A 26,542-nucleotide genomic window follows, 5' to 3' on the forward strand; every position below is an offset into this window, starting at 1 on the left:
CTTACAGAATAGTATCGCATCCTTCAAATATCCGCAGTCTTTAGTTTGATCATATTTATAAAAGACAGATACAGCTGTTAAATTATTTCCGAAAACATGCGATGCATGTGGGGGGGGACATAAAGCATGTGCGCCCACACTGTCAAGAAAACCGTCTCTCTTATTGCGCGTGGTTCTTCTTTTTTATGATTTTTTATGATTCACATTGTACAAATTCACATGAATTATCCACCTTGTAAAATAGTTATGAATTCCCATGAGATCAGGCCGAAATTGATTAACCATCTAATCCACAGCATTTTTCTGATGGATGTAAAATTTTAAGATTCACCTTATGATCACGTGAAAGTTTTTTTTTTTTTTTAAAGACAGAACCAGAGGCATTGGTGTGGGGTGTAGCGTCCTTTATTTCAAATTCAGCCCTGAAGCTGGTCTCAAAAATATTTTTCACATGTACAATCAATTTGTAAACAAAGTCTTGGGCTAATGTCTTGAAGAAACCTGCATTGCATTTACATTTGAATAACTAAAGGAGCGAGAGTTTACATTGGTAGCACCAAATTTATATTCAAGTTTTACTTGTAAAGAAAGTGTACCACAGACCAATCCAAAGAATTGTGAAATATGTGTGAAAGAAAAGTGAACATCTAAAGCAGGGAAAAAAATACAGCCGTATTTAAAGGCAATGAAAATGTATTTTCACTGTCCAAAAGTTCTTATTTTCACGACACCAAGTTCATTTTGGATACTAATTGTGAAATTTATCTTTGTATATTTTTGAATCGCATTGGATAAACATTTACACAGATTTGTCTCTGCATCATCACAGAAAATGTAGCTTCTGAACACTAAAATAACAAATGTTTTGCACCCTCAACGATAACAAATGCTAATGGCCAAATCCAATGAAGATACTAAAAGTACTAATACACATCGGTTGAAAAAATAAACATAGATTGTAATATGGCTTGACTGCTCGCTTAACCTAGAATAAAAGACTTGATGTGTGATGTGAATGTGATATAAAAATAGGCGTTGTTTTATTTTTAAAAACCTAACAATCATTTACTTATCTTGTAATATGAAACGGAGACAATGAAAATACCTTCAGATTTCTCATTCAGATACATCACATGAAAAAGAATAACCAAAAAACTTTAACAATCAAAGGTTGTTTGTTAACGCACTCCTTGCCTGGGCCCCTCCGTTTACCCATCACCCTTTCTATTTCCGGTCCCAAGATGACCGCCGTCTCAGTCCTGGGAAATCTTGCGTGAGACAGTTTGGTAAAAGACACCGGTGATCAATGAGCGGTAGTCAGATTTTTTGAAAAGATGGCGGTAGGCGTACGTGTTGTCGTAGGATCGGCCTCGGCTCACCAGAGTGCGCAGATGTGCCTCGTTCACCTGATTGCCCACGGCCAGCACATACATCTCAATGCCAGCATTGCTCATCTGCTCCACAGCTTTCTCGATCTGGATGTTGTTGACACCTTGAGAGCGACCATCTGAGAAGACCAGTAGCTTCTTCTTCCTGTTCCCGCCGCCCTTGAAGCGTTCGATGGCGAAGCTAAGAGCGCGCGTCACCTGCGTACCTGCATTCTGGAACTTGGCTTCTGCTATCTGAGTGGCCACCTGGGTGACGTTCCTGGAAAACTCGGCCTCCATATTGGCGTTGTTGCTGTACTGGCCGACGCCGACACGAACCTGGATGCCCCTCCTTTCGGCAGACAAGAAGCGCTTAGCGAGCATTCGTGTGAAGTCTTTAGTCATCTCAAAGTTCTTGGAGCCAACGCTGGCCGAGCTGTCCATCATGATGAGAACATCTGTGTTACTACTAAATGAAACTGGAAAAGAGGAAGATGATGCCATGAGGACATGCTATTTTGAGGCCTCGACACTGACAAATGGACTTAATCTGGTATATTGAGCTATTTAAAGTCAAAGGTTTAAAACTGACTCAATTACTAAAAACAAAGGATTTAAAGTCACCCTCTTTATTTAAATGAAGCACTTTTTACCATATGTTTTGTGTCAGAAGAATCATTTCTTATTCATCAATATTGCAATGTTTTTCCTTGTCATTTAGCCACTATACGCCAAAGGGACAAATACAAATGTTTATGTCTGAGTAATCTAAAAATCAAACGTTTCAGAGAGAAATGACAGAGCGTACTGCAATACTATATTTGACCGCTCTTGCCCATCCTTAGTACTGATAACTTTTATGTTTTATGTCTCTCACTAGCTCTATAAAGTTATCTAAATAAATACTTACTTGGACAAGTATAGTTGGGACATTTCTTTTCTGTGAAAAAAAAGGCACAAAATGACCATCCCAAAGTCTCTTCCATAACACAACACACAAAGCACCATAAATCTTTCAAAGCAGCAGATACATAACGAACCTTCACAAATTTTCTCAGTCAAGTTTTGCAGAAAGGTCTCATCCAGCAGCATGCCAAAATCGTTTAGGACAAAGGAGAAACCTTTTCTAGGATCTTCTTTACAAACCATAGTATCAAGCTGCTCTGGATTTGGCTTCCGTTCCGCATAATCGGTCACACCAACACCACCGACCTGCAAGGAACCAAAGGTCACTGAAGGGTTTGATCACACTAATTGAAAAGTAATATGAAGTGCATTCAAGCTATGCAGCTTTTCCATTTGGAACGACTGAATTTTACTAACCCTCAAACTGAAATAAATGACATTTCTGTCCTCATTTACTCACGGTCATGTAATTTCATACGTATAAATTAAGAAGAGAAAGATATTTGGTTTTTCAGTTCCGGGACATCATTGAGTACCATAGTAGGAAAAATGAAATGGTGGTCAAAGGTGCCCAAGAACTCTTTGTTTTCCTATATTCTTCAAAATATCTCATTATGTGTTCAACAGAATAAAGAAAATACAATAGTTTTTTCCTAATATGGTGGATGCCGTCCCAGAACTGAAAATTGCCAACATTCTTCCAAATATCTTTCTCCGTGTTCATTGGAACAAAGCATAATCTATTTATACAGGTTTGAAAAGAGTGAGTAAATGATGACAGAATTTTCATTTTTGGATATACTGTCCCTTTAAAGATAGGTATCAATAAACCTGTTGTAGCTGTAAAATATTGTCCCAAAGGCGATGCTGTGAGACACGTCTTCATCATCATTACAATAGCTCAAAGTTTATTTGCTTCCTTACCCTCAGGCCCTTGCCACACAACACGTCCAAGGGCACTTTGTCCCTTTCAGTGTCTGAACGTCCATCAGTGAGCACAATGACGATGCTCCTCTCCGTCACAAGCCTGCTAAGCATGTTTCTCAGCGAATACTGCAGAGCTTCTCCAGTGTACGTGGCTTCGGCCAGCCACTGCAGTTCTTTCACCTTTCTAAAGTGAACAACAATATAGACGTAATAAAATCTCATCCGATGTCATTGAAATGCCCAGCAGGAAGACTGTATGTTGTTATTTCAATATTATATCATACCGTTTTAGATCTCTAAGGTTCTTGATGTCGGGGTCACCAAGAAGTACGGCCTCCTGAGCATCGGGGCCACTGTACTGCACCACACCAATCCGGGATTCATTAGCGCCAAACTGCGAAGAATAGAGAGGGGGAAACCCATTAAATAAAGCTATACGCTTACAAAATGAAAACCGAAGAGAACATTACATATTTTCATACATTTCTAGATGTATTGTGGCCATTCCAGTCCAGCTGGATTGTAACAAAATCAAACCTCAGGATTGACATAAAGTCATGCAACAGCAATGTGAAACACATGAAAACTGATAAACATTTTATTTTATCGTATTAGGTTTATCGTATAATAACATTTTTTTTACTTTTCCTAAATACATGTACAAATACAACTGTTGTATTGCTTAAAAGTAAATATGAAAAAATACAGAGCATCTTTTTCTGTTATTTTGATCTTTTCCCCAGTTTTCATTTTCTGCAAATAAATGCAAAATAAACCAATTTTTTTTGTAAAAGATTCAGGAGAAATATAGTTGGTTGTACACAGAATAAAACGTAATAATCATAAATTTTACCTAAAAACATACCTATGAATGGAAAATTCGGAAAAAAATGAAAGGTCTCTAAATGATTCCGTGGCTAGTATATCTGTTTGTCATGGCACTTTACCAGGTGAGCTATGGAGATGTCAAAGCTTACCTGTCCTAATTTGAGCCTGTCCATTAAAGTTACAATGAAATCTTTAGCAATGGCAAAGTTAGGAGCCCCAATACTCTCAGAGCTGTCCAAAATAAAGGCGATGTCCAGGGGTCCACACTTGCATTCTTTAAAGATTGAAAATACCACATGCATGTTAATAATACGGCTGTGCAGAAAGATAAAAAACAAAAGCATAATTTCTTCTACGACACTGCCAAGACTTGATACTTACCACAACAAGCTGAAAAGAGAAAGAGAAAAAAATCATGTTGAGTAAAAGAAAATCAACATTTGAAAGCGTCACACAGATGAGAAACGCATGCTCTCAAAAGCATGTATAATAATTGTTTTAACATATAAAAACAGATGTTAAAAATAAATTATTTAAACCAAAAAAGAATAAACTAAATTCAAGGCCTATAATTAACGGTGATGTTTGTGATGAATGTGATGAATGTGGTGAACAGAAGCCGTAAAAGAAACAAAATAAGTCAGTTATCTGCACAAAATAAATAGCACACACAGTGATAGTGAAAGTCTGGAGAGAACAAAGCAAGATTTGGGAAGAAAAATACATTTGAAAACCCTGCTAGACACAAAGCAGCTTAATCTCAAAAGATTGGTGGGATTTATTGTTAAAGTGGGCTGGAAGCCACTAGAGAGTTGATATTTTTTATTTCGGGGAATTTTCACACACTCACTTATTGGCAAGTGTTTAATCCTTCATGAGAACTTTACTTCATAAAATTACCATCTGACAAAACAACACTTTTTCATTACAACATCAAGTCAAGATGAATGCATATAAACTCAAGGGGCGTTCACGGGTGATAGCCAGAGATATCACATGAGTATATAACAGTGTATTTAAACCAGCAGAAACAAATCATTTCTCAAAGACATTTTTTCCAGAGCTCTAACATACTTCTGTTGAATTGGTGTTTTCATCAGAAGGCCGGATATCAAATATCTAACTAGAGCCTCCAAAACTAACATTTCACGTAAAACGGCACGGACATTTAAATGAAAATGTGTGTTTTGTAGAATTAGATTAGTCCCTGAAATTATTGCTTGGGCCTTGATGAATGGTAGTCATTGTGCAAGTATAATTACTTTTTATATGGCTTTCTGTAAAGCTTGAATCTGATTGGTCAATCTATGCTAGATTACTCTTTCATCTTCTTCATCTCACATAATAAAACCTTTTCAATGCAACGTGTATGCAGGTATGCATAATAAGTCTGTATTTATTTCTTTACTTTGCAATCTCGTGTCATGGTGCGGATCTCCCTGTCTGGTTTAATTTTGTGATAAAAGCTAACTGTGCACTTTCACTAAGTGATCTACATAAAATGTTCCTTTTTTCAGTCCGATTTCCTTCAGGCTTCATGTGACATTTCCGAATCTTCTCTACTGCCCTGTTGAGGTCTGTCACTGATCTGAATACAGCTAGCCAAGCGGACTGCCATTTAATAATGGCATTGGCCCGTTCGACGGTGTTGTATCAGGCATAACGCCATTTAAGGAGACTCTGTAGGTCAGTGTACCTCTCAGCTGTGACTCATAATTTAGAAGAGCTTAAAAACAGATCTACTCACAGCACATCTTCATGATGATATCCAGAATCTCACATTCCTACGAGGAAAAGAGAGAGAGGAAGAGTGAGCAAGAGACATACGAGTCAGGTTTAACATTTTAGGAGAGTACTGCTTCTGCGGCTCATTTTCTCTGTCGCCATTTTGTAGCACAAAATGGAGCCACAAAGTTCATGTTGGTTTAATTACAGGAAATGCTGCTGCACATTTTGCATAGTTGCTCCCCGTAGACTCGCAATTACTGCAAAGACATTTTATAAAGCTGATTTTCTCTTGCGATGAAGGATGAATACACATGCTACTTAAAAAGAGGTGTTGGACAAAATTGATCTTTTTTTTGGTTGTACTAAACTATTACAATTCATAATACCAAATAACCAAATAACACTTTTCTCTCCAGTGAATAAAGTCATGTTCTGTTTAGAATCAACAAGAAATATTATAAGCAGACATGAAATTCTTTTTTAATAAATGCCTGGCATGATCATTGACAGCACATCTGTCCGATTGTCAGATATCTTAAGCATAAGCTCGTTTTGCTTCTCAAGTACAGTAAATGCATCTAAATTTAGGAATTTGTAGTTGTTTGTACTGGAGAACAAGGCAAAAGTACTAAGTAAGAAATTCATTTTTTGCAGTGTGAAGCAAACTGTGCTTTGAAAATGCTTTTATTCCCTAAGCACACTATTGTGCTTGGTTTCCATTTCTACTGACAATTGGGAATTCACAAAAAGATGGAAAGTGCACCGGGCACATCCAAGACCATCTATTAAAAAGAACACTGTCATCCTTCGCATTCCTTTTCGACTCTTCATACAGGAAATTGTGTTGGAACTTTTGCATCAGATTGGATCCAACACTGTGTGCCTTTCTCTAATTTGGGACATTTTATTCATTGTATTCAAATGAATCTCACTCACATCGGCTCCTGCAGGTCCGGGTGGTCCTGTTGGTCCCTGTATGCATGAAAACAGTACAGGTCAGATGAACAATGTGCGCATGAAGTCACGTACCAAACACAAATGTGATTCTGTATTCTGTGACAGTAAACAACATAAACAAGTCTGCATTTGGGTCACTCTCGGTTTTCTTACATGTTAAACAGTTTTAGCTCTGCAGAGTAAAGACGAGGAAACAGCCTTGGGAATCGCTTTCCAAATAAGAGCATTTTTGAGACACTGCCGTCTCCTCCTTTCTGGATGTCATCCAGTGGTGAAGAGAAACATCGCAAAATTGCAGCCTGAGAGAAACGGTGCTTCCCACACATACTAATAACTCATACCGACTGGTTAACACCGTTCTACATGTCTGTATGGTGCACGAGTCTGGATGTTTGCTTTTGTGAACATCTTAATGCCAACTTTAAATGAATTTGATCACTTCCTCTTGTCATTTGGGGGTTTATTTTGGATGTTTGCTGAACAGATATTCTTGAGCTTAAGTGAGCAGGTCATATTGGGTCATTTATGTTTTCGATGCTCATCATGCAAATAGTTTTTCTGGCTAACTTAAAAATGTTTTCACAGGATTTCCCAAGAGATATGAACTCAAGGTTCTTGCTCTTCTGGACCACACTGTTACAGTACGGCCAAGTTATATCACATGCCATAAGACTCAAAACAAAAAAAAGTGTGTTTATGTTTCACTGTTCAACAAAAGAAATGTAACATATACAGTGTTCAGGATTCTAACATGAGCACCATAAATGGTACAGAAACTGTTGCACGTTTGAGCCTGTGCGAACATGAATCTGCCAAGTTTGTGATGTGAATCTGTGGCCTAAATGAACATGACAATGTTCAGACTAAATGCATGAAACGTTTCAAAACATACTCACAGGGTTTCCTTCAGGTCCTCTGTGGCCTTTGGCTCCTTTCGGCCCAGGTGGTCCAGGTCTGTCATTCTGTGGAACACGGCATTGAACATTTAGTTGAGAATACATGCATAGATTTTCAAAATAAAAAACATTCAGATGTAGTTTATGATTGTTGTTGCGTGCCTGCATTACTCTTTATAAAAATGTTTATATAAAACATTTATTGGACTACCGGCAATTCAAATTGAAAAACAAATGATAGATAAATAAACATTTAAGTTAATATTATTAGAAATAATTTAAACATAATAAATATATACATAATTATATAATAAATAAATATTATCTAAAAATATATTAAATGAATACATAAATTATCAATACAATTATAAGGAATACATATTGAGGATCGATCAAAACTGTGTTTAATTTTTTCATTTAACTTAATCTACATTTTTGCATTTGTCAAAATTATATAATATGTTAAAAAATAAGGTATATATCTGTCAACCAATAATAAGTATTTTGTACTTTGTTGCATTGTAGCAATCATAAACATCATAATCCAACATCCAAGTTGCAATTCTTCCATTTTCCATCTCTCTCTCTCTCTCTCTCACTACAACAATTAGTCTGTTTATCATGAAATCTTCAGTCTGAATCGGCTGTGTCTACATCTTTTGCCTCCAGGCCTGCAGAAACGTCACTGGCATTTTCATAGTGCCAGATTATGGTTCAACCAGTGAGATAACACTCACCAGCTGTCTCCTGTTAAAGCTTCTCTCTCATGCTGCTTCAATTACTTTCAAATTCTGCACTTCAAAGCTCACAACTGTCACAAATCTTCTACTAGCCGGCCCACAGTGAGGACAAGGTTAAACTATATCGATATGCCATTATTGTTTCGGCAATCCGTCATTACCTTGACACATACGGAACTAAGTACAGGCCCCCTTGGGTTTGGGAGAGGCCGGAGGAGACCAATCAAATGTTTACAAGCACACAAAAAACATTTCCAAACAGTCCTGGTGAGCAGAAAAGCAGATCCACAATACAAACACGAGGAAAGCACCGACTGACACAGTGCAGATGTGAGAAGAGGACCCGAGTAAGAACAGGGCCTCAATGTACAGTATGCACCATTAAATCAAAGACCTTGTTGTTAGCATTATTTCCACGAACATAAAATAGACTGATCTTGGTTCAGTGAGAACATGTTTGCCAAGAACATAAACGTAAATGGCTGAAGATTATGTAGAACAAACAGAATGCAGCGCATGTAGACGCTGTTTATGGATGCTCCAAACAAATGCAACTACACTGCACCTGGATAAAGCTGTTCTGGATTAACAAAAGAGCTAACAAATACATCCTACTATAAATACTCACCGTCCACTGTAGTATAAAAGACATCTCATTTTTGTATTTTCTATGAAAATGTATTAAACTCTTTGCCACAGACAGGGTGCTTTGCATGATTGTTGAAGGAACAGTTCACCCAAAAATCTAAATTCAGTCTTCATCAACCTCAAGATTTTTAAGAATGTATAGGAAAGCAAGCAGTTCTGGAGCACTTTTGACTATGGCAGTCAATGGTGGCTGTTTGGTTAATCATACAATGTAAGTCACTTTGGATAATAGCATGTGCCAAATGGAAAAATTAATATGTCCCTGGGGAAATAGTGAAGAATTTCTGGAAAAATGACACGCTTATTTCCGAAAGAAGGGGCACAAAATATTGGCGTTATGACTGGTCAGATCGCCTGTCAATCAAACTACTTGCGAAGGGTCAATTGTAAGGGTTAGTTAAAACAATGGCACAGTATTTTTAAATCCTTAACCCTTGAGAACAGCCTCAGCAAATCCCCGTTGAAAAATTACATGTTCAACACAAAGATCGGTATGTATAAACAGTTAAAACACATCTGCTGCAGAACGTTTATATCTCACGCAAACATCTCGTGTGATTGATAAAGGCCTTCCATAGCACAAACATAATACAGTATGGATTCAATCACAGCTCTTCAGATTTACATCCCTGTGCATCTGATCCCTACTCGGCTTTTCATAGCATGTCACCTGTTTGCTCTTCAAATGTGGATCTCATTCTCTTCAGACTTGTTCTGAATTACAAAGAGCCTCAAGGCAGGTGTTTAAGATTCACTCGTAAAGGGTTTCATTTATGGCCTTTGTAATTTTGTTAATCATTACTGTTGGAAGTATAGTTTGTTTGCTTTGTTTTGAACTTTCCATGTGTTCCATGGTCCATACGAGTCATATGTATGGTAAACTAATTAAACTTTAACAGTGATATTTATGCAGAGATAAAGTCCTGTGAAATGAACGCATATGGTCAGCTGAAGAAAGTGACTTTGAGAGGTGATAAACACAAATGGCCCTGTTGTACACCCGATTCGCAGCGAAAGTGTTTTTGCTGGTTTCAACCCGACGCAGATCTCATTTTCCCGTCCTGCGACGTGTTGTTTAAATAGCAAATGCATTTGCGCTCATTTGTGCGCTCATGGGCGTGTTGGTCTAAAAAAAAGGTGTGCTCAGGAGCATTGTTGGCGCGTTGCTATTTTGAGTAACTGAAGATAGACCGCACCATAGACCAACTCAAAACTGGTCTAATGTCGCAATATTTATTTAGACATTTGAAGAGCGTGTTGGGAATATGCGCCTTTTGCCAGTTGCATGGTGCTCGTACATTCTGCCTATTACAGACAGAGGGACGTGAAGAAGCACACAATAATGCCAAATATTTATTAAAATAATTACAATGTAAAAGATTATTATTATGGACATGAAGATACAAATCTGGCTTGTCCTGTAGATGGTCTGCTTGCGCGCTTTAACAAGCAGACGCGTTTCCTTTCTGGAGAAGTGTCTGCTCTTACGAATTCCGCCGTGTTAATAGCGAATTAAAGGGAATCAAAGATGACAGTCTGATTGGTTTATTGCATGTTACGCCCCCAAAACACCCATTAACTCATTAAGAGAATCAGGACAACCCGTTTAGACCATGCGCTAAGGTGCGCCGACCATTTAAATTTGCAAAAGTGGATTCGCCCTGAGTTCACCTGCGCCGTGCGATTTAAATTATGCGCTTCGATCTTGAAAGCAGGGCCCAAAGACTCCTTATCATAAAGTGTGGGTGTGTTGGACACATTTCTCCTAGGACTACTCTTGAAATTCCTTGTTCTGCAATGAGCCAAATTATCTGAAAATGTCTCTATGGAGAGTGTTTATGTTTTATGCTGTCCTAACCAGGATGGTCCGGCCAGCCAACCACAGTGTGGTGCACATGGGACGGGTTTATGAAAAATAAGAACCAAACAAAGCAACAAAAACATCTCTATCCACTCAATTTCCTCTGCTTGTGAAAGTGATAGAAAAACACGTTGTCCATTCTTAAAACTAGAAAAGAATTTCTTGAGAAAGGATCATGACTTTCCAACAGCCAGTGATTGAAAAAGTCTTCCACATATGCTCGCCTTGGCTGTTCTTTTGAAGTTTTTCGTCTAGTATGAACGAGGAAAAACACAACGATGAATAGTAAATAAGTCTGGATAACCGAAAATGACTCCAGATGACTGAAGATGAAAGCTTGCGAGCGTATGTATTTGTTGCCATTTTGTGTCCGAACACAATGAAGCAACTCGGATCGCTTGATGGAAAGAAATCAAACATGAATTAAGCGCTTTGATAAAATCATGTGTTATGTGTATACAGACAACATCCACCTGTCAGCTAAAATAACAGAACACGAATATCCCACCAATTAGGATGGGCGGACTGAACAAAATCATACATGTGTCCCTTTCATATTATGATGATAATATATATTCATATTCAATGATCAATACCAAATCTCGTCATCAGAAGGTTGCCGGTTCGATTCTCAGGGCTGGCGGGTAATGACTGAGGTGCAGTGATAGCTGCACACCCCTCCGGGTGTACGTGTTCACGACTTGCTGTGTGTGTGTTCGCCACTAGATGGGTTAAATCTAGATGGGTTAAATGGAGAGGTCACATTTCGGGTATGGGTGACCATAGTTTACAAAAAGGTCACTTTCACTCTTCACTTTCACATGGTATATGACATCACACCTCACCATGCATATGTTCCAGATGTCTTTTGTACATTAAATGCAATCTTTGGTAAGGCGTTACAAAGTTTGAAGCACAAAACTTTCATCTTGTAGATTATTCTTTGTGAGGTTTGGATTCTTAGATTATGAGACAAACCACACAGGCCTCTTTTGTGATAAGCCCAACGCACTGAAGAGACATTTTAATCTTGCTGATGCAAAAATTTGCCTGGAACAAAAGATCAAAGCCCAAATTGTGTGTGACAGCTCTTGAAACATTTCCGCTGTGGAAGTGCACAGTTTGACAACATAAACAACAACATTAGCTGTGATATTTCAGACCAGGTCACAGTCAATTCTCAGCAGACGTTCAGCTCCCATTGGGAATTCATATGGGCAATGACCCCAACTGATCAGCATTTTTTCAGGCTACTAGTGATTGTCTGACCACCCCAGATGGACAGAGTTGTTTATTCTGGAACGGATTCAATATATTTCCGAATGTAAACACAGACAGGGTGCAGAATGATTACATCTTTGAGTTGTTTGTACATGTGTGGGTTCAGAAAAGATCCAAACAACACAGCTCATGCAGGGCTGGGACATGAGAATAAATCTCCATCGAAGCCATCGGATTTACCCGAAAGAGTGTAAAATTATCATCTATGTACTCAAATTTGGTTTGTGAATTAACATTTGTTAAGTCAGAATCATTGAGGTAAAAAGATAAAAGAGATAGACAACAATAGCTAAACTGTCAATGGATAACAGTACGAAAGATCTGGTTTACTGGTTTCTAAGGTTATTTGAGTGGCTTTATCGTTAATAATGGTTGCTAGGATGTTCTGGATGGTTCCTAGGTGTATGCTTAAGTGCCATGGGAAGAACAGACATTGGACAAGTCACAGCCCAGAGTTTTATACTGTACTTCTGTTCATTAAAATCTCAAAGTTTTATCACGTGTAACTGCAAAAGCCGACCCATTGGCTGTTCTAAAACAATGATGTGACGCAAAGGCGCCAATCCAGAGCCTACTGCAATCTTACTGATGGACCACCAAATGACCCTAGTCCCTTCACCACAAAAACATCCTTCACCGAATATCAATGGTTAGACAAGATTGCTGTGAAATCACATGACTCTTGCTTGGGGAACAAATGTGTTGTTTTGTGGGAATGCTGGAGACGCGTCTGTTTGATCAAAAGTTTCTGGGGGCTGTTCAAGAATGTAAAACAGCTGAGGAGTCTGGCTTTAGAAAAAGTGTCAAAATTATGCTTCCAGAGAACTTCTGCACTCAATATCTAATACTGAAATAAATAGTGCTCTTGTTTATCCGAACCATTATTTCAATCATTTGACTTCCTGGCACTTTGTTTATTAGCGCATGCATTTAACAATGAATACGCTGTTTACCCCGCTTAGTTTAAAAAAAGTAAACTTGGCTTTCTCATAAGAAATAGTTAAAGAAGTTTAGTATCACAAGTTCCCTATACAAGCCATTTGAATTTAAGGGAAAACAACAACCTTTTGAACGTTACTATCTTGAACGTTTCTTAATACGTTCTTGATGTCATATCAAGAAACATAACAGCTGCACACATAAGAGCAAGACAGATGGTTAAAACTATAGAGAATTGTTTTGGGTTTAAAGAATTAAAGTCATTTATTCATTAAAGAAAGTGTAAACATAATGAAGAGAACAGTTGTTTTGACAGATGTGTGTTTAAATTATGAGTGCTTTTTGCAAATTATGCAATTATAAAAAATTGCAATGTTGCAATTGATAATACGCACAAATACTGTCATGAACCTCAAACTTCTTGAACTCGGTACATTTTTTAAACAGAGAATAACATTTTAATGAAAAACTGGTTAAGACAGGAAAGAAAATGAGGAGAAAAGCGATACTCGCAGCAAAAAAAACTTGGATTCCACTGCGAGATCAAAAGAAAAAGAGAATTATTAGAAAAGAAATATAAAGTGAAATCACTTACATCTAATCCTGGGTCACCTGGCTCGCCATCATCACCCTTGGGTCCAGGAGTTCCTTTTCCACCCTTCAGAGAGAAAAGGTATGCAAGAGAGAGAGAATTTAGATCAGAGGCAATCACGCTTTGATGTGTCAGCTTATCAACCACATCCTTAATATCCGTCCAGACTTGGAGCTTTGGTCCAGATAATTTACATCTGCTGGTCATGAACAAACTCAGCTGTTGTCCAAGTGTTAATTGTATTGCAACATGTGTGTTTTACACCCATTGCAGTAAAACACTGCATTTTACAATAAGGTTGTTTTTTAATGCATTACTTAAAAGGATAGGTGACCCAAAACTGAACCTTCTGTCATCATTTACTCAACCCCTTGTCATTTCAGACCTATATGACTTTCTGTCTTTTGCAATGCACAAAAGATATTTTGAAGAATGTTATCAAACGAACAATGGTAGTAGGCTACCCATTCACTTGCATTAGTTTTGTGTCCGTACAATTGAAGTCAATAGGTAACGCCATTGTTGAGTAAATGAAGACAGAAGTTTTGGGTGAACTATCACTTTAATGGACTCACAATGCACAATACTTTTATAGCATTTATTAATCTTTGATCATGTTCATTTTGAGCATCTACTAATGCTAGACTAACATGACCAATTGCATCATTTACAAAGATTAATTCATGTTAAAATCTACATAGCTCATTTTAAGTTCATGTAAGCTAATGCATTTAAAAATGTGAACAAATACAACCTTATTGTAAAGTCTTAAATTATGTTTTAATCTGTTATTAATATACAATAGTATGTTAAATTATTCAAATAAATCTTGGTAATTACTGTATCGCCGTGCACAAGTTTCACTGCAATATTACAAGAGAAATAAGGGTTAAGGATACTTACAGGTTCTCCAGGATCTCCCCTTGGTCCAGGATAACCCTAAAACACATAAGAATATCATTTAACACCACAAAAAATTGAGGGGTTTTGTTTTGTTTTAAATTGACAGGAACCTAACCTGGAAACCATTGCAGCCCTCAGTACCGTTTCCTGGTGGTCCATCAGTTCCCTGAGAGAAAAACATATAATTAGGTTGACTGAATTTTGTTGAACATCAACACTGAAGATAAACAGGACTAACTCACTCTCTCTCCGATCAGGCCTCTGTCTCCAGGGGCTCCTTTAATTCCTCTGGGCCCTTTAGCTCCCTTACAAACAGACATTGCATTTTAAGTTTAGCTATTGCATTTCTCTTCATGTGACATAGCCTTTCACAAAACAACATACAGTACATAAGCAGTCAATAAACACATGTTGCCTCTGCTTTGTTATTTTATCCCGTATTACGAATAGCACCCTTCAGTCTCCAACAACCCAAAAATCAGATATTTGCATGCCGGACCTACCTCTGGCCCGGCAGGACCCTCATCGCCACGGTAACCTGGTGCACCTGCCCTTCCTTGCTCTCCCTGTTAGAAAGGTTGGAAAACAAAATGACATGACTAGAAATATTTAAAGTTTTAACATATGGACATGCTCGAACACAATGGAAGTGGATAGTGATTAAATCTGTACATTATGCATAACATCTCATTTATTGTTCCACGAAGTCAACACGGAGTTTAGTCATCTAGGGTTTGGAAGGGTGTATATAAGGGTGAGTAAATCATTTTTTGTTTGAACTATCCCTTTAAGAAAGGGGGCATTGAACACAGAGGGCCATCCATGCCTATGACACCATATTGGAATTAAAAGGTTATCTACTTATGTTTAGTTTCTTTGGAGATCTGAGTCATCGGCTAAAATATACTGTACTTGTGGTAAATGACTCAGTAAAAATCACCTTTCTCAGTTAGTCACTGTTTATTTTCACATGCAGCATGATTTCCATGAGAGCAATTTGACACATGAGTGAATTAAATCAGTAAAATAACAGGCTTTGGAGAGGGGTGCTTTTTGCTCATGAGTTCAGAAACTCATCCAGATTTCCACCGATGTGAACACTCGGTTCTTTTCCTCCCACCCGCTTAACTCTACTGGAAAAAATCTCTGCCAGAATATAAACCAATAAAAGAGATTCTTCTTTCCCAGAGCTGTTACTATAACTCCTTGCCAATCACACAAAGCTACACACATCTAAGCCATTCTAATGAAACTTTACAAAATGTGGGCTCAAACCAACTCACGGTACATACACCGTCGTATACATGGTATCATTTTGATATGTTCCCTGGGAACTGAGCCCATGACCTTGCCGTTGCATGCTTTGCACGCTCTAATCATGTATTTGCGAGAGCACAAAGCTGAGAGCAGCTGGGCTGCACAATTTTCTGTTTTTGAGAAACAACAGGCGGTTTAGAGAACTATGAAAATGAAGAACCGTTCCGCACACTTCCGTAGAGTCCTGCAACAGAAATCTGCTCCTGCCGTGTCTGCAGTCGGCCTGGAATTAACAAGAGCCGCAGAGGGATCTTAAGTGCTGACAGAACCTCCACGGATGGAGTTCTGTGGTGCAGCTGGTGATGTTGTAAACCTCAAAACTCAGAAATCTCGAAGGTTGAAAATCTCGGCGGATTAGCTTGTTTCGGATGGGAAATCTTGAGTCAGGTCTGGCATGAGTAACCAATCTCAACATCTTTCCAATGGCCTTGCTTTGAACAACATGCATGCAACAAACTCTTGTAAAAGTTCTGGTCAAGAGTGAACCAAAGCAAAAAACCTAATTGGATTTCTCAAGATTCTAACATGATCTCCTCTTGACTAGAAAACTTCACTATTACTATTTTAAAAACAATCTAAGATTTCTAATGTGATTATGACCTGGGTGGAGTACACCTACAGTAAGAATGAGTTTCAGACACCCATTCAACCCCAGAGCCATGCTCAAATGACATCACCTTTTACTACATAAACCACAAGCTATTTTTGTCAGTGGAGAACATTTGTTTTTAAGTAATAACATCCATCTGTTGAACTGCATATGCAGCTCAGGTTCAAACTCGCCCAACAATGTCCATCTGGAGTCCATCTGACCTTGGAAACGTATATATCCTTCATTATTCTCTCCACCCACCGCTTAACTACCACAAATGGCCAAACCACTGGACGCTTTCTTTGTTCTTCATGTTACCTTATATCATAGCTAATCTGTCCAATGGCCTGAGAGAATTTAGGGGGCCTCAACAACATGCCTGTGTACTGAGGTCATACGCTTTCGTCCGTGTTTAACTTCGTTTATGTTTTATGTTACACAATTCTGCACCATTTAATTCCAGCTGTACCCTATAAAATCAACATTAGAGTTTGGTAATGTTGAGGACATCTATTTGTAAGTGTACTGCTACATTATAACAGAATATTCAGATTAGCATGTAGCTAATCTCTCCTGGATTCCAAAAAATTATGACTCATCCTGCACTAGAAATATTTTTGTCCAATCAGATGCTCCATAGAAAACGTTTCCTCCCAGAAAAGCCAAGCAATTGACTAGTAAGCAGCAGATCATGTTTCCTGGCTATGATGTAACTAAAGCACGTTGGTAATGAAAAAAATGGACTAGTCCATCTTTATATCCCACCCAAACTTCTTATTTCTGAACACAGGAAATTAGAAATTTGCATTTATCCTACCTTATCTCTTGGGAATTAGCAAATTATTTTACGAGGTGGCTAATTTGTATGAATTCGCATAATGTGAATCGTACAAAACCGTACGATTATTAGACAAATTCAATACTGAAGTTACTGGTGCGAAAGCAAAACATTTATCGTAGAAATTCATAAGAATGATCAACCTCGTAAAATAGTGTTGGCTTTTAAGGGATATCACAGGGTCTTCGGAGAACCCAAAATGTATAAAGACATTCAGATTAACCCCACAACGCTTTTTCTTACTTTACGGATGTGGCAGGTCAACTTTAAACAATCATACTAACCAAAAATAAGTTGTGAACCACACGACCACTCACCGGTTCGCCATTTGGCCCCGCCGATCCTTCACGTCCTTGATCACCTCTGGGTCCTGGCTCACCCTACAACAATTATTCATAAATATCAACTTTCATGGCATCTTCTTCAAATATACAGTTTTTTTCACTTCTTGAATGCATGATTACGAATATGTTACAATTGATGCAAGTTATGGTTTTCTTTTGCGAAATGTGTATTTGATTTACTAGACATTAGCAAGAGTTATCTCACTCATCGGTGGAAGGAATAAATATGATACAGTTCAACATGAAATAAATATTTGTCATAACATTGATCTATGTGGTTTGTAATTATTGAAAATCCACGATGGACACAATCAGTTTTCTTAAGAAATATTTTATATTAAAATTTGATTTCATGTTATTCCGAGGGTTTAAACATTATATTATGGGATAGTTATGGCTGATGAAGTATACTCACACCCTCGCCTCTAGGTCCTCTGTTACCACGGGATCCTTGTTCACCTTTCTCACCAGGTGTGCCCTATAGTAATAATAATAATAATAAAATACATTTCACTTCAATATATCAATTTCTGCAAATAATGCTGACATAAAACACGTAGCAATCTGTCAGATTAAAGGTCTAGGGCATAGTTAATTAAGACATATGGTTACAGTAAGACAGAAATCGAATTTACTCTGTCTCCTATTGGTCCATCTGGCCCTGTTGATCCCTGAAAGGAAAGTAAGAAATGAAATGTAAGATAAACATTATAACAGTACATATACTGAGATCTGTGAGAAACTGTCCTTCCAAAGGAGACACTTACATCATCTCCTCTCTCGCCTTTATCACCATTGGCACCACGAGGACCCCTGTCTCCCTAAATTAACAAATAGAGGGGGATCGTGGGTTGGCAAGTGTCCATTATAAACTATTAGTTATAGTGCATTGACATTTATGTATTTGGCTTGTGTTTATCCAAAGGAACCCGTATGACACGACAAGAGTGATTGTGAGATCAAAAAATGATTATTTCATTAATAAATTAACTCACAATCAGGGTAGATTTAACAGTACATACAATCCAACATTTACCAACCACATTTTAAAAAGAACATACAAGTAATGAAAATGTCACACTGTACCTTGACACCTGAAGGTCCATAGTTTCCGGGTCTTCCTGGCTCGCCGTTTTTGCCAGGGTCGCCCTAAAAGCAACAAACAAACCCACAAAATATGTTTTCAGGTTTCATCGTCACATATTGATGGCAATATATTTGGAAACTTATGCAAAACTTAAAACTGTATTTATCCCAAAATAGTGTGGTTTTAAACAATTGAAGCTAGACTTTTTCTCAGAGCTAACAAGCATTTTGACAATTGACAGTTGGTCCCGAGGAAATGGATGCATGAAGTCAGTCCTGACAATGTTCCACAAACACTTGTTCTGTCCAAAAACTTTGTCTTAAAAGCCTGTTTTTTCATTTCATATCTAAAGAAGAAAAGTGTTCTTCTGCTATTTTTCTAACAATAAAAGTTTGACATTTTGTTACCTAATGCAGAGCATTTTCTGACCTCAAGTGTGGCTTAAGTGTGTAAATACACTTGCTGTTTTCACGCCGACATGTTCACGGACTTACACTCTCTCCTTTGCGTCCATATTGGCCGGGATCTCCTTTAGGACCTGGATCTCCTTGCAAGCCCTATATTATGAAATAAAAACAGCTGATTTATGATTTAATGAGCACATACAACCATAGATCACTTTTCCTGTAGTATATTCTTTATAACAGAATGTAAACGAAGTACAAACACACTACAGAGGGGGATTTGTCAGAGCAGCTTGGATGTCAGATTTGGTAAATGTTTGGCTGCTCGAGAGGCAAACAACCTTCATCCTGTGTCCAGATGGAGGCTGAGTGGAAACAGCCGCTCATAAAACTGACTGGCATACCAAACAGCCAATCAGCATCGCTTAAAGGCGAAAGAACACTTGCAACTGACTGTATGTTATATATCAATTAACTTCCGATATATAAAGATATGAATCTATAACTTGTGGAAATCTTAAACGCATGTAGATCAACCACAGCTCAATGCATTTAGATCAAAAACATGCACATGCATTTATGCACGCAGCTGAGGGGTATCTATAAACACACAGAAAACTCCTGTAAACACCTGGGGAGGTTACAGTTTTACTCACATCTGGTCCCGGTGACCCTTTGCAGCCTGGAAGACCGTCGAAACCGGGCTCACCCTATGAAATATAATACAAACAAGCAAAACATAAACACTCTTCTTCACGTTGGGAGTTAAAGGAAGCGTCGAGATGTGGTACGAGGTCAACACCCAGAACTGCATGCTATTAACTTGAGAATGACATCATGCTAAAAGAAAAGTATTTTAAGACTACACACTCCAGAGAAAGAAAAACAACACTCATGTAGTAAATTACATCAGGATAAAGCTTTCCTATCATGAAGATCGGGGGAGTGCAGACGAGAGATTCTGATAAGTTGAGAATTCTGTTGGCACATGTTGAAAAGAGCAAAACGACCCAGGGTTAAGGACAAGGTGAGGTCAAGGGTCACAGATAAAAAGACCACACCATTATCCAAATGGGGAAAACACAAAACAGGCGATGGAAAGCAGAAATGGAAAAAGTGTCCGAATAAATAAAAAACAGTGATAGACGACCATGAAGTGTGTACTGAGATTAAACAAAAAACATGTAGCCAACTGTACAGAACATACTGTTAATCAGAAAACTCACACAGGTTGTCAGAGAAAGCAATACAGGAAGATGAGAGAAACATTATTCATTCATAAAGATATGTTTGAATAATAATATTAAGCAATTTACGACTTTTGATGAATGATTTTGTATTCCCTTTAAGATTTTGGGTGCTATTTCTAGAAAGGAAGACGACCACAACACTCACCTTTCTCCCATCAGTGCCGTCAAGACCATTTTCTCCTTTATCTCCCTGAAATTAAAAAGAAAAGTTATTTGAGCACAAAAAACAAGCCTAAAATGAAAAAAGATAAATGGTAAGCTTACCTTGAAGCCTTTATGACCTCTATCTCCCTGTAGATGAACAAGAGTTTATAAATGACACCGTGTAGTTAAAAAATGAATCCTTTTATACAAATTTGGACTTGGAATGTGTGCTGAAATGTGTGTTAAATCAGGAGCAAAGCTCCCTCTCTTTTTACCTTACTACCCCTTATTCCTTGGTCTCCCTAAAAGAAAAAGAAAACAATACAGATTATTCCGATAGCAAGAGCACACAAATCATCTCTAACGTAAACAGATGTAAATATTTGTGAGAGACAGTGTAAGACAAACCTTCATTCCTTGGTAACCGACTGGACCCGGATCACCAGCATTTCCCTAATAGGACAGATGGAGAGAAAGGAGAGTCAGAGAATAATATTTGTGGGATTTGCTTTTTATAAACAGCTATTGCAGAAATGTTTGTTAACAATGCAACTGCCTTCCTGACCCTCTTCATGTTATACTTAAACTTATAGGGGTGTGAATAACAGGACTATTATTATAATCAGAGGAAAAATAATGAAAGAAGGTTAAGGGTGAAAAACAGTAGGTGAATTTTCTCCTACCCATGGTTAAATTTTAGAGACAAACTATAAGTAATAAAAGTATTAAAAGTACTGTAACTAACTATGTAGGATGAGTTGTTAAACAGTTAAAAGTGGCTTGTGGCACATCATTGTACATTTAACGTAACCAAACATAGAAATAATCATCTTTAGGGTATTATATTATATTTAGTAATTTTAGTAGCCATTTGACACTATTTATACATATTCTCTATATTATGTTATATTAAGTATTTTATAAATTACAGTATAAATAGGACAGACAAAATTAAGTCATCGAGTCATCAAAAAACGTTTTCTGGAGTCTACCGAGGATATACCCCCTTTGACTTTATACAATTACACTGTTAATATTGTTATGTCTACACAATCAGCATCCACTGTATAATAATGGAAAAGCTGGCTTACTAACCATAAACTATTTAATAGTTTAGCTGGATACCATCCAGCATGTGTGTGTGTATTTCACTTTACCTTCGAGGGCCAAATTTCTGAACATGTCCTCATTTGTTCAGCAAAACCCCAAATGTAAGAACAATGTTAGTGTATTTGTACAATGTCTGTTTGTCAGAAAAGCTAATTTAAAGTGCAGCTCCATCATTTTGACAGATCATGAAGTTTTAACAGCTGGAGAAGATGAAAGGCAGAGAAAAGAGCAGCATCTGCGGGTCACTTCAGGGTTTTGCTTGGGTTGGATTATCGAAAAAAGAGGACGCATGGGATATTTGCCGGACACTTTGATTTCAGACCCATGTGAAAAATCGGAATCCGTTACTTTTTTATATCTGGTGAAAGTTGTTCTTTGAAGATAGGAAAAACTGTTCAAGTTTAATACTTAAGTTTAGACACTTACATATATGAGGAATAATAATAGCAATGCTCGCCAACGTTCCAATGTTTTTGGATCAGAAACAAATGAAACACTACAGGAAGTGCCAGAGGAATTCATCTGTAGGCCCGTTCCTATCTGTGGATTGAACTTTATTCACTTTCTTTATCATTTCACAAAAGATTGCTTACCGGACCACCAACATCTCCTTTCTCTCCCGGCATGCCTGGTCTTCCAAGCTCTCCCTGCAGGACGAACAAACTCGATTAGCAAAGTCCTCATTGAAAGTCAATAAAACATAAATATGTGTAAGATTTTAACAAAAGGTTTATTGCACTTGGAAGGACGGGTTGATGATTCGCAACTTAAGCAAACGTACAATTTTGTCTCTTTACAGTCATGTAAAGTCAAGAGCGAAATGCAGGATCCATATGCAGAGTGTATTTTATTCATCCAAACACAGAGGGAAAGCACAGATAACAGGGACACGTGCAAAGAACACAAGAGCTACCAAAACACGAAATGCCTGACAAACAGGAAGAGACATAACAAAGCTTGGGACAGACGTGCAGACATATGAGACTGACTTTGTATCCTGGATCCCCAGGGGGTCCTACGGGGCCTCCGGGTGCCTATAAGGTAAACACCAAAGTTTAAATGTAAATATAAAACACAACAGTAAACAGTTACATCTATAGAAATGGACAGATATCTCACTGCTGATGTTTGAATAAACAGATAGTTGATGTTACTTACACTGCAGTCAAAGGAGCAGCACTGATGAAGAAAATAGTGATAAGACACAATTAATATCACCCAAAATATCTGAATGTACAAAATCAAATAACTTGCTATATAATAAAGACAAAAGCTGATAAGAGCAACATACCACATCTTTTGTTTCGTTTGTCTGAAAAATAAAACAAAAGAAGACAAAATGAACATTTGGCAGGTGACCTTAAGTCTTGCTTGTCATTTTTGATGAAGCAATCATGAAGGACGTTTAGTCCTTTAAAATGGAGCTGGGTTCACGTGTTTCGACAAATCTGAGTAAATAATATCGGTAAAACAGACCTAACACATTAGAATAGATTGTGCAATAACTTTTTATGTCTGTTTCCTAAATGCATTTCAAGCAATCATAGCCTTTTTGTTCAAGAAAATAAAATCTGTGTTTCTTTCTCTCACTTCACAGACCCATAAATCCACATGAGAAGTACATAAACAGTTTTGTTGTGGCTCTCTTGTGTCATGACACTCACGATAGTGTGAATGATGCTACGGATGGTGCTCATTTGAGTGGAGCGGGAGTCATCTGCAGCTGTGAAGTTTTGTCTGTAATTCTGGTTTGTGGCGATGACAGACAGTCTGGCGTCCTGGGAATGGAACAATTAAACAAATTACGATAAAAAATGTCCAAATGTCTATATTTCTCACGCAACCTAAAATGTTTCAGAAAGGCTAATGACAACAAACATAAAGTTTGTCTCACACTTCAGCTATTTCTATCGAGTTACCACCCACGTGAATAAGAAAAAGACAAGATTTGACAAATAAAGTAACCGCCACTTTTTTTTGCAAAGTTTAAGAATAGATCTGTTGATTCATAGCACAACAAACTCTGTAACACAACTTATGTTCAGTTCAAGATCAGTAACCTGCGATTTTGTGTTCAAACAGAGATGGCGATATAGAGGCGAAGGTTACGGATTGTAACCTTCACTACACATGACGGATCTGTTTTATATCTCGTGTACGGTACCTCCTGATCAGGTGAGATGGCCACAGCGAATACTTTGATGGCGTGTTGTCGAGCCTCATTGGCCGCCTCCTGGATCCCACCACAGGGCTCCTTGTATCCGGTCACAGGGTGACCGTCCGTTACCACCACTATGTATTTGTTCTCATGATAGTGGGAGCCCCTGGAGGCAGAGGCATTAAAAACAGTTACATGAGATTTCTTTTGGCATAATATCAAAGGGAAGCATTTTGAAATTCATACGAAAGTAATGCTGTACACCGACATTTTAATTCAGTCTTAAAGGTCCAATATATGAAATTTAGTGGCATCTAGCGGTGAGGAGCTTGTGAATGGCTCACTCAGCCTCTCCCTTTCGAAGCACTACAGAGACTGACTCAGGACCAAGATCTTGTCACATATGCGCGTCTTTGCTGAATGCATTTACCTCTGAAGACATTAAGAAATTACAAATGGGACCCTTAAGTGTGTTTTGATAAAAGTACTTGAGCAATTTAAAGTCGTGTTCCACAACGGGGAAATACTAATGTGTGTTTATGTATGTGTGTTCTTTAAATGCACATACGCTTTAACCAGCTCGGCGATACCCTCCTTGATGGCACAGTCAGTGTACGTTCCCTTGCCGATGTAGTTGATTCGGTCAATGGCAGCCTTCAGGTCGGCCCGTTTCGTGTTCAGGTCAACCAACTCCATCACAAGCTCAATGTCATCACTGTAGTGTAGCGCTCCAGAGTTCCAGGTAACATCACGATCACATGGCTGGCGCCTGGCAACAACACATGATCAATTCTAATTTGAATCAATGCAGTAATGAAGCCATTAATGTAAACCTGTACTCACTGATACGGTACAGGTATAATGTCCTACTGTTAGTAGCTCTTTATTGGTTTAACTAGCAAATACAATAGTGATCTTCATACTGCTCTGCACAACACATAAATTTTTTGTTTTTGGTTAACAATGCTATTGCAAAGATATTGCAAGTGTATTGGTCACACATTAACTATTTATTTCTCATTTACCTAAAGTGCCTAATAACGTTCTGGCCTGGTCACGTGATCTCAACATGGCAGCCCCCATGATAGGGACCACCCTTATGATATGATGATATAAATTTAATTATTAATAAAACCATTTTTCAATGTTAACATACATTTCTTTCAGCTCATCGATGAACAGTTTAGTGAAGCTCTTGATTTGGTTGATGTAGAACTCTGGCGGTTTAGCTCGGAGGGCCACACTTTCAGAGGTGTCCAACACAAAGAATAAATCCACAGGACATTCTGCAGGAAGAAAGTGGGACAATCGCAAGATCAAAAAACATTAGCCATTATATTTTTTTAATAGCTTCCTTCTGTTTTGTAAGGAGAATTTCTCTGTTCAGAATATTTTTTTGAATCATCAGGTTACAAATCAATTGTTTTCCAAAAACTTGCATAAAACAGTTTAACGCTTATTGTTTTTAATTTGCTAATTATAATCCAATTTCCTCATTATGACCATTGGGATTATCTAAATGCTCAGCTCCCCCTATTGGTGGAGGATCACCTTTGGGTGGATTATCTTTCAATTGGCTGTCGAGAACTGTGCATCACCTGACCTGTTTTAAGTATTGCAGTCATGTGACATTACAGATGCAAGCTGAATAAAAAACATGAATACAAATATTTTATATATATCTTGTATACAATCTAAGAGTCTATACAAAACACAAATTAATCTTCCCTGATGGCATAAAGAGAGCTACCAATATCTAACCATATACAAAACATATATTTAGGATAGACCTGTCTGACTACACTAATATAATTAATGTACATTGCAGGAGAAATTATATTATTTTATGTGTTTTTAATACCTTATTGTAGAACATTTAACAACTTTTATATAGGAGACCCTGAATGTGGCCTACATTTAGGCTTTTCAGGAACAATCTCACTCCAAAACACAAGATGCATGCAGATAATTTGCTGAATAATAAATCACTGATATTAATTTATTCAAGTTAAATCATATTAATAGCGGGTCTGAGGTTTCTGTTGTCAATCTTCAAATGAAACAAGCAGCTCCAAATAAACACTCTCATTCTGTCTGGACAGTGCATATATATGCCATTTCACAATTTCACTGTGCAACACTATACCTCACTGAGCTACTGTATACTTAAAAACTGTACGGCTGTACACAGCGTGCTATAACAATACATAACTAAACTATGCACCATTATAACAAACCAAGATCTACTAGTACCCACATAGTTCAAGATGGTTGTATGAGCAGATTTTATTTCATGTTAAAGATGCATTCAATGTGAATAATTTACCCACAACTTTTACGCACAAACCAGCAGTTTAGGTAAAACATAAGCATGCAATAACTATAATTATACATTATAATATTTAAGCATAACAGAATCAACATATCACGAATGCTAAATACTACATATAAATACCTCTGAAGGATGGTCGTCGGACATCCTGAGCGCAGATCGCTGCCCAAAGTGCGCACAGAGCGACTAATATAAATCCATTACGCGCCATATATTCCGATGAAACTCCTGCACGTTAACCGTGCGATCCGAAACTGATAAACGCAAAAAATGAAAGATATGATGGTATGAGGGAATATGAAATAAAAAAAAAGGTTTGGATGGGATGAAACAGCGGACAGTGGGACGCTGCGTACGCTGAGAGCGCACAACAGAATGAAACGCCTTCAAGCC

General features: G+C 37.8%; 1 protein-coding gene across 1 annotated transcript; it reads right to left on the reverse strand.

Moving 5' to 3' along the window:
- Positions 1–388: 388 nt before the first annotated feature.
- On the reverse strand, positions 389–26,542 carry col6a1 (collagen, type VI, alpha 1). The gene is made up of 35 exons (XM_079483454.1): positions 26,273–26,542; positions 24,974–25,103; positions 24,386–24,586; positions 23,824–23,983; positions 23,324–23,437; positions 22,951–22,971; positions 22,818–22,838; positions 22,649–22,693; positions 22,253–22,306; positions 20,958–21,002; positions 20,825–20,851; positions 20,670–20,696; positions 20,551–20,595; positions 19,812–19,865; positions 19,246–19,308; positions 18,751–18,813; positions 18,432–18,485; positions 18,300–18,335; positions 18,080–18,142; positions 17,638–17,700; positions 15,077–15,139; positions 14,816–14,878; positions 14,689–14,739; positions 14,574–14,609; positions 13,674–13,736; positions 7,610–7,675; positions 6,693–6,728; positions 5,776–5,812; positions 4,410–4,418; positions 4,178–4,302; positions 3,485–3,594; positions 3,198–3,384; positions 2,408–2,579; positions 2,278–2,307; positions 389–1,846 (listed from the first exon to the last, which is right to left on the reverse strand). Exons 1-35 carry the CDS (start codon positions 26,358–26,360, stop codon positions 1,254–1,256), a joined length of 3,015 nt encoding a protein of 1,004 aa, XP_079339580.1. The 5' UTR covers positions 26,361–26,542; the 3' UTR covers positions 389–1,253.

This window comes from Barbatula barbatula (genome assembly GCF_947034865.1).
Source record: "Barbatula barbatula genome assembly, chromosome: 20".
In the NCBI taxonomy this organism is placed as follows: domain Eukaryota; kingdom Metazoa; phylum Chordata; class Actinopteri; order Cypriniformes; family Nemacheilidae; genus Barbatula; species Barbatula barbatula.

What these genes read in the sequence shown, in the direction of transcription:
- col6a1 (XM_079483454.1), bottom strand. Translation starts at nt 26,360, where the DNA reads ATGGCGCGTAATGGATTTATATTAGTCGCTCTGTGCGCACTTTGGGCA. An exon ending in ATCGATGAGCTGAAAGAAAT is followed by an intron (nt 24,587 to 24,973) that starts GTATGTTAACAT and finishes TGTTGTTGCCAG; the next exon opens with GCGCCAGCCATGTGATCGTG. An exon ending in ACGGCACTGATGGGAGAAAG is followed by an intron (nt 19,866 to 20,550) that starts GTGAGTGTTGTG and finishes TATATTTCATAG; the next exon opens with GGTGAGCCCGGTTTCGACGG.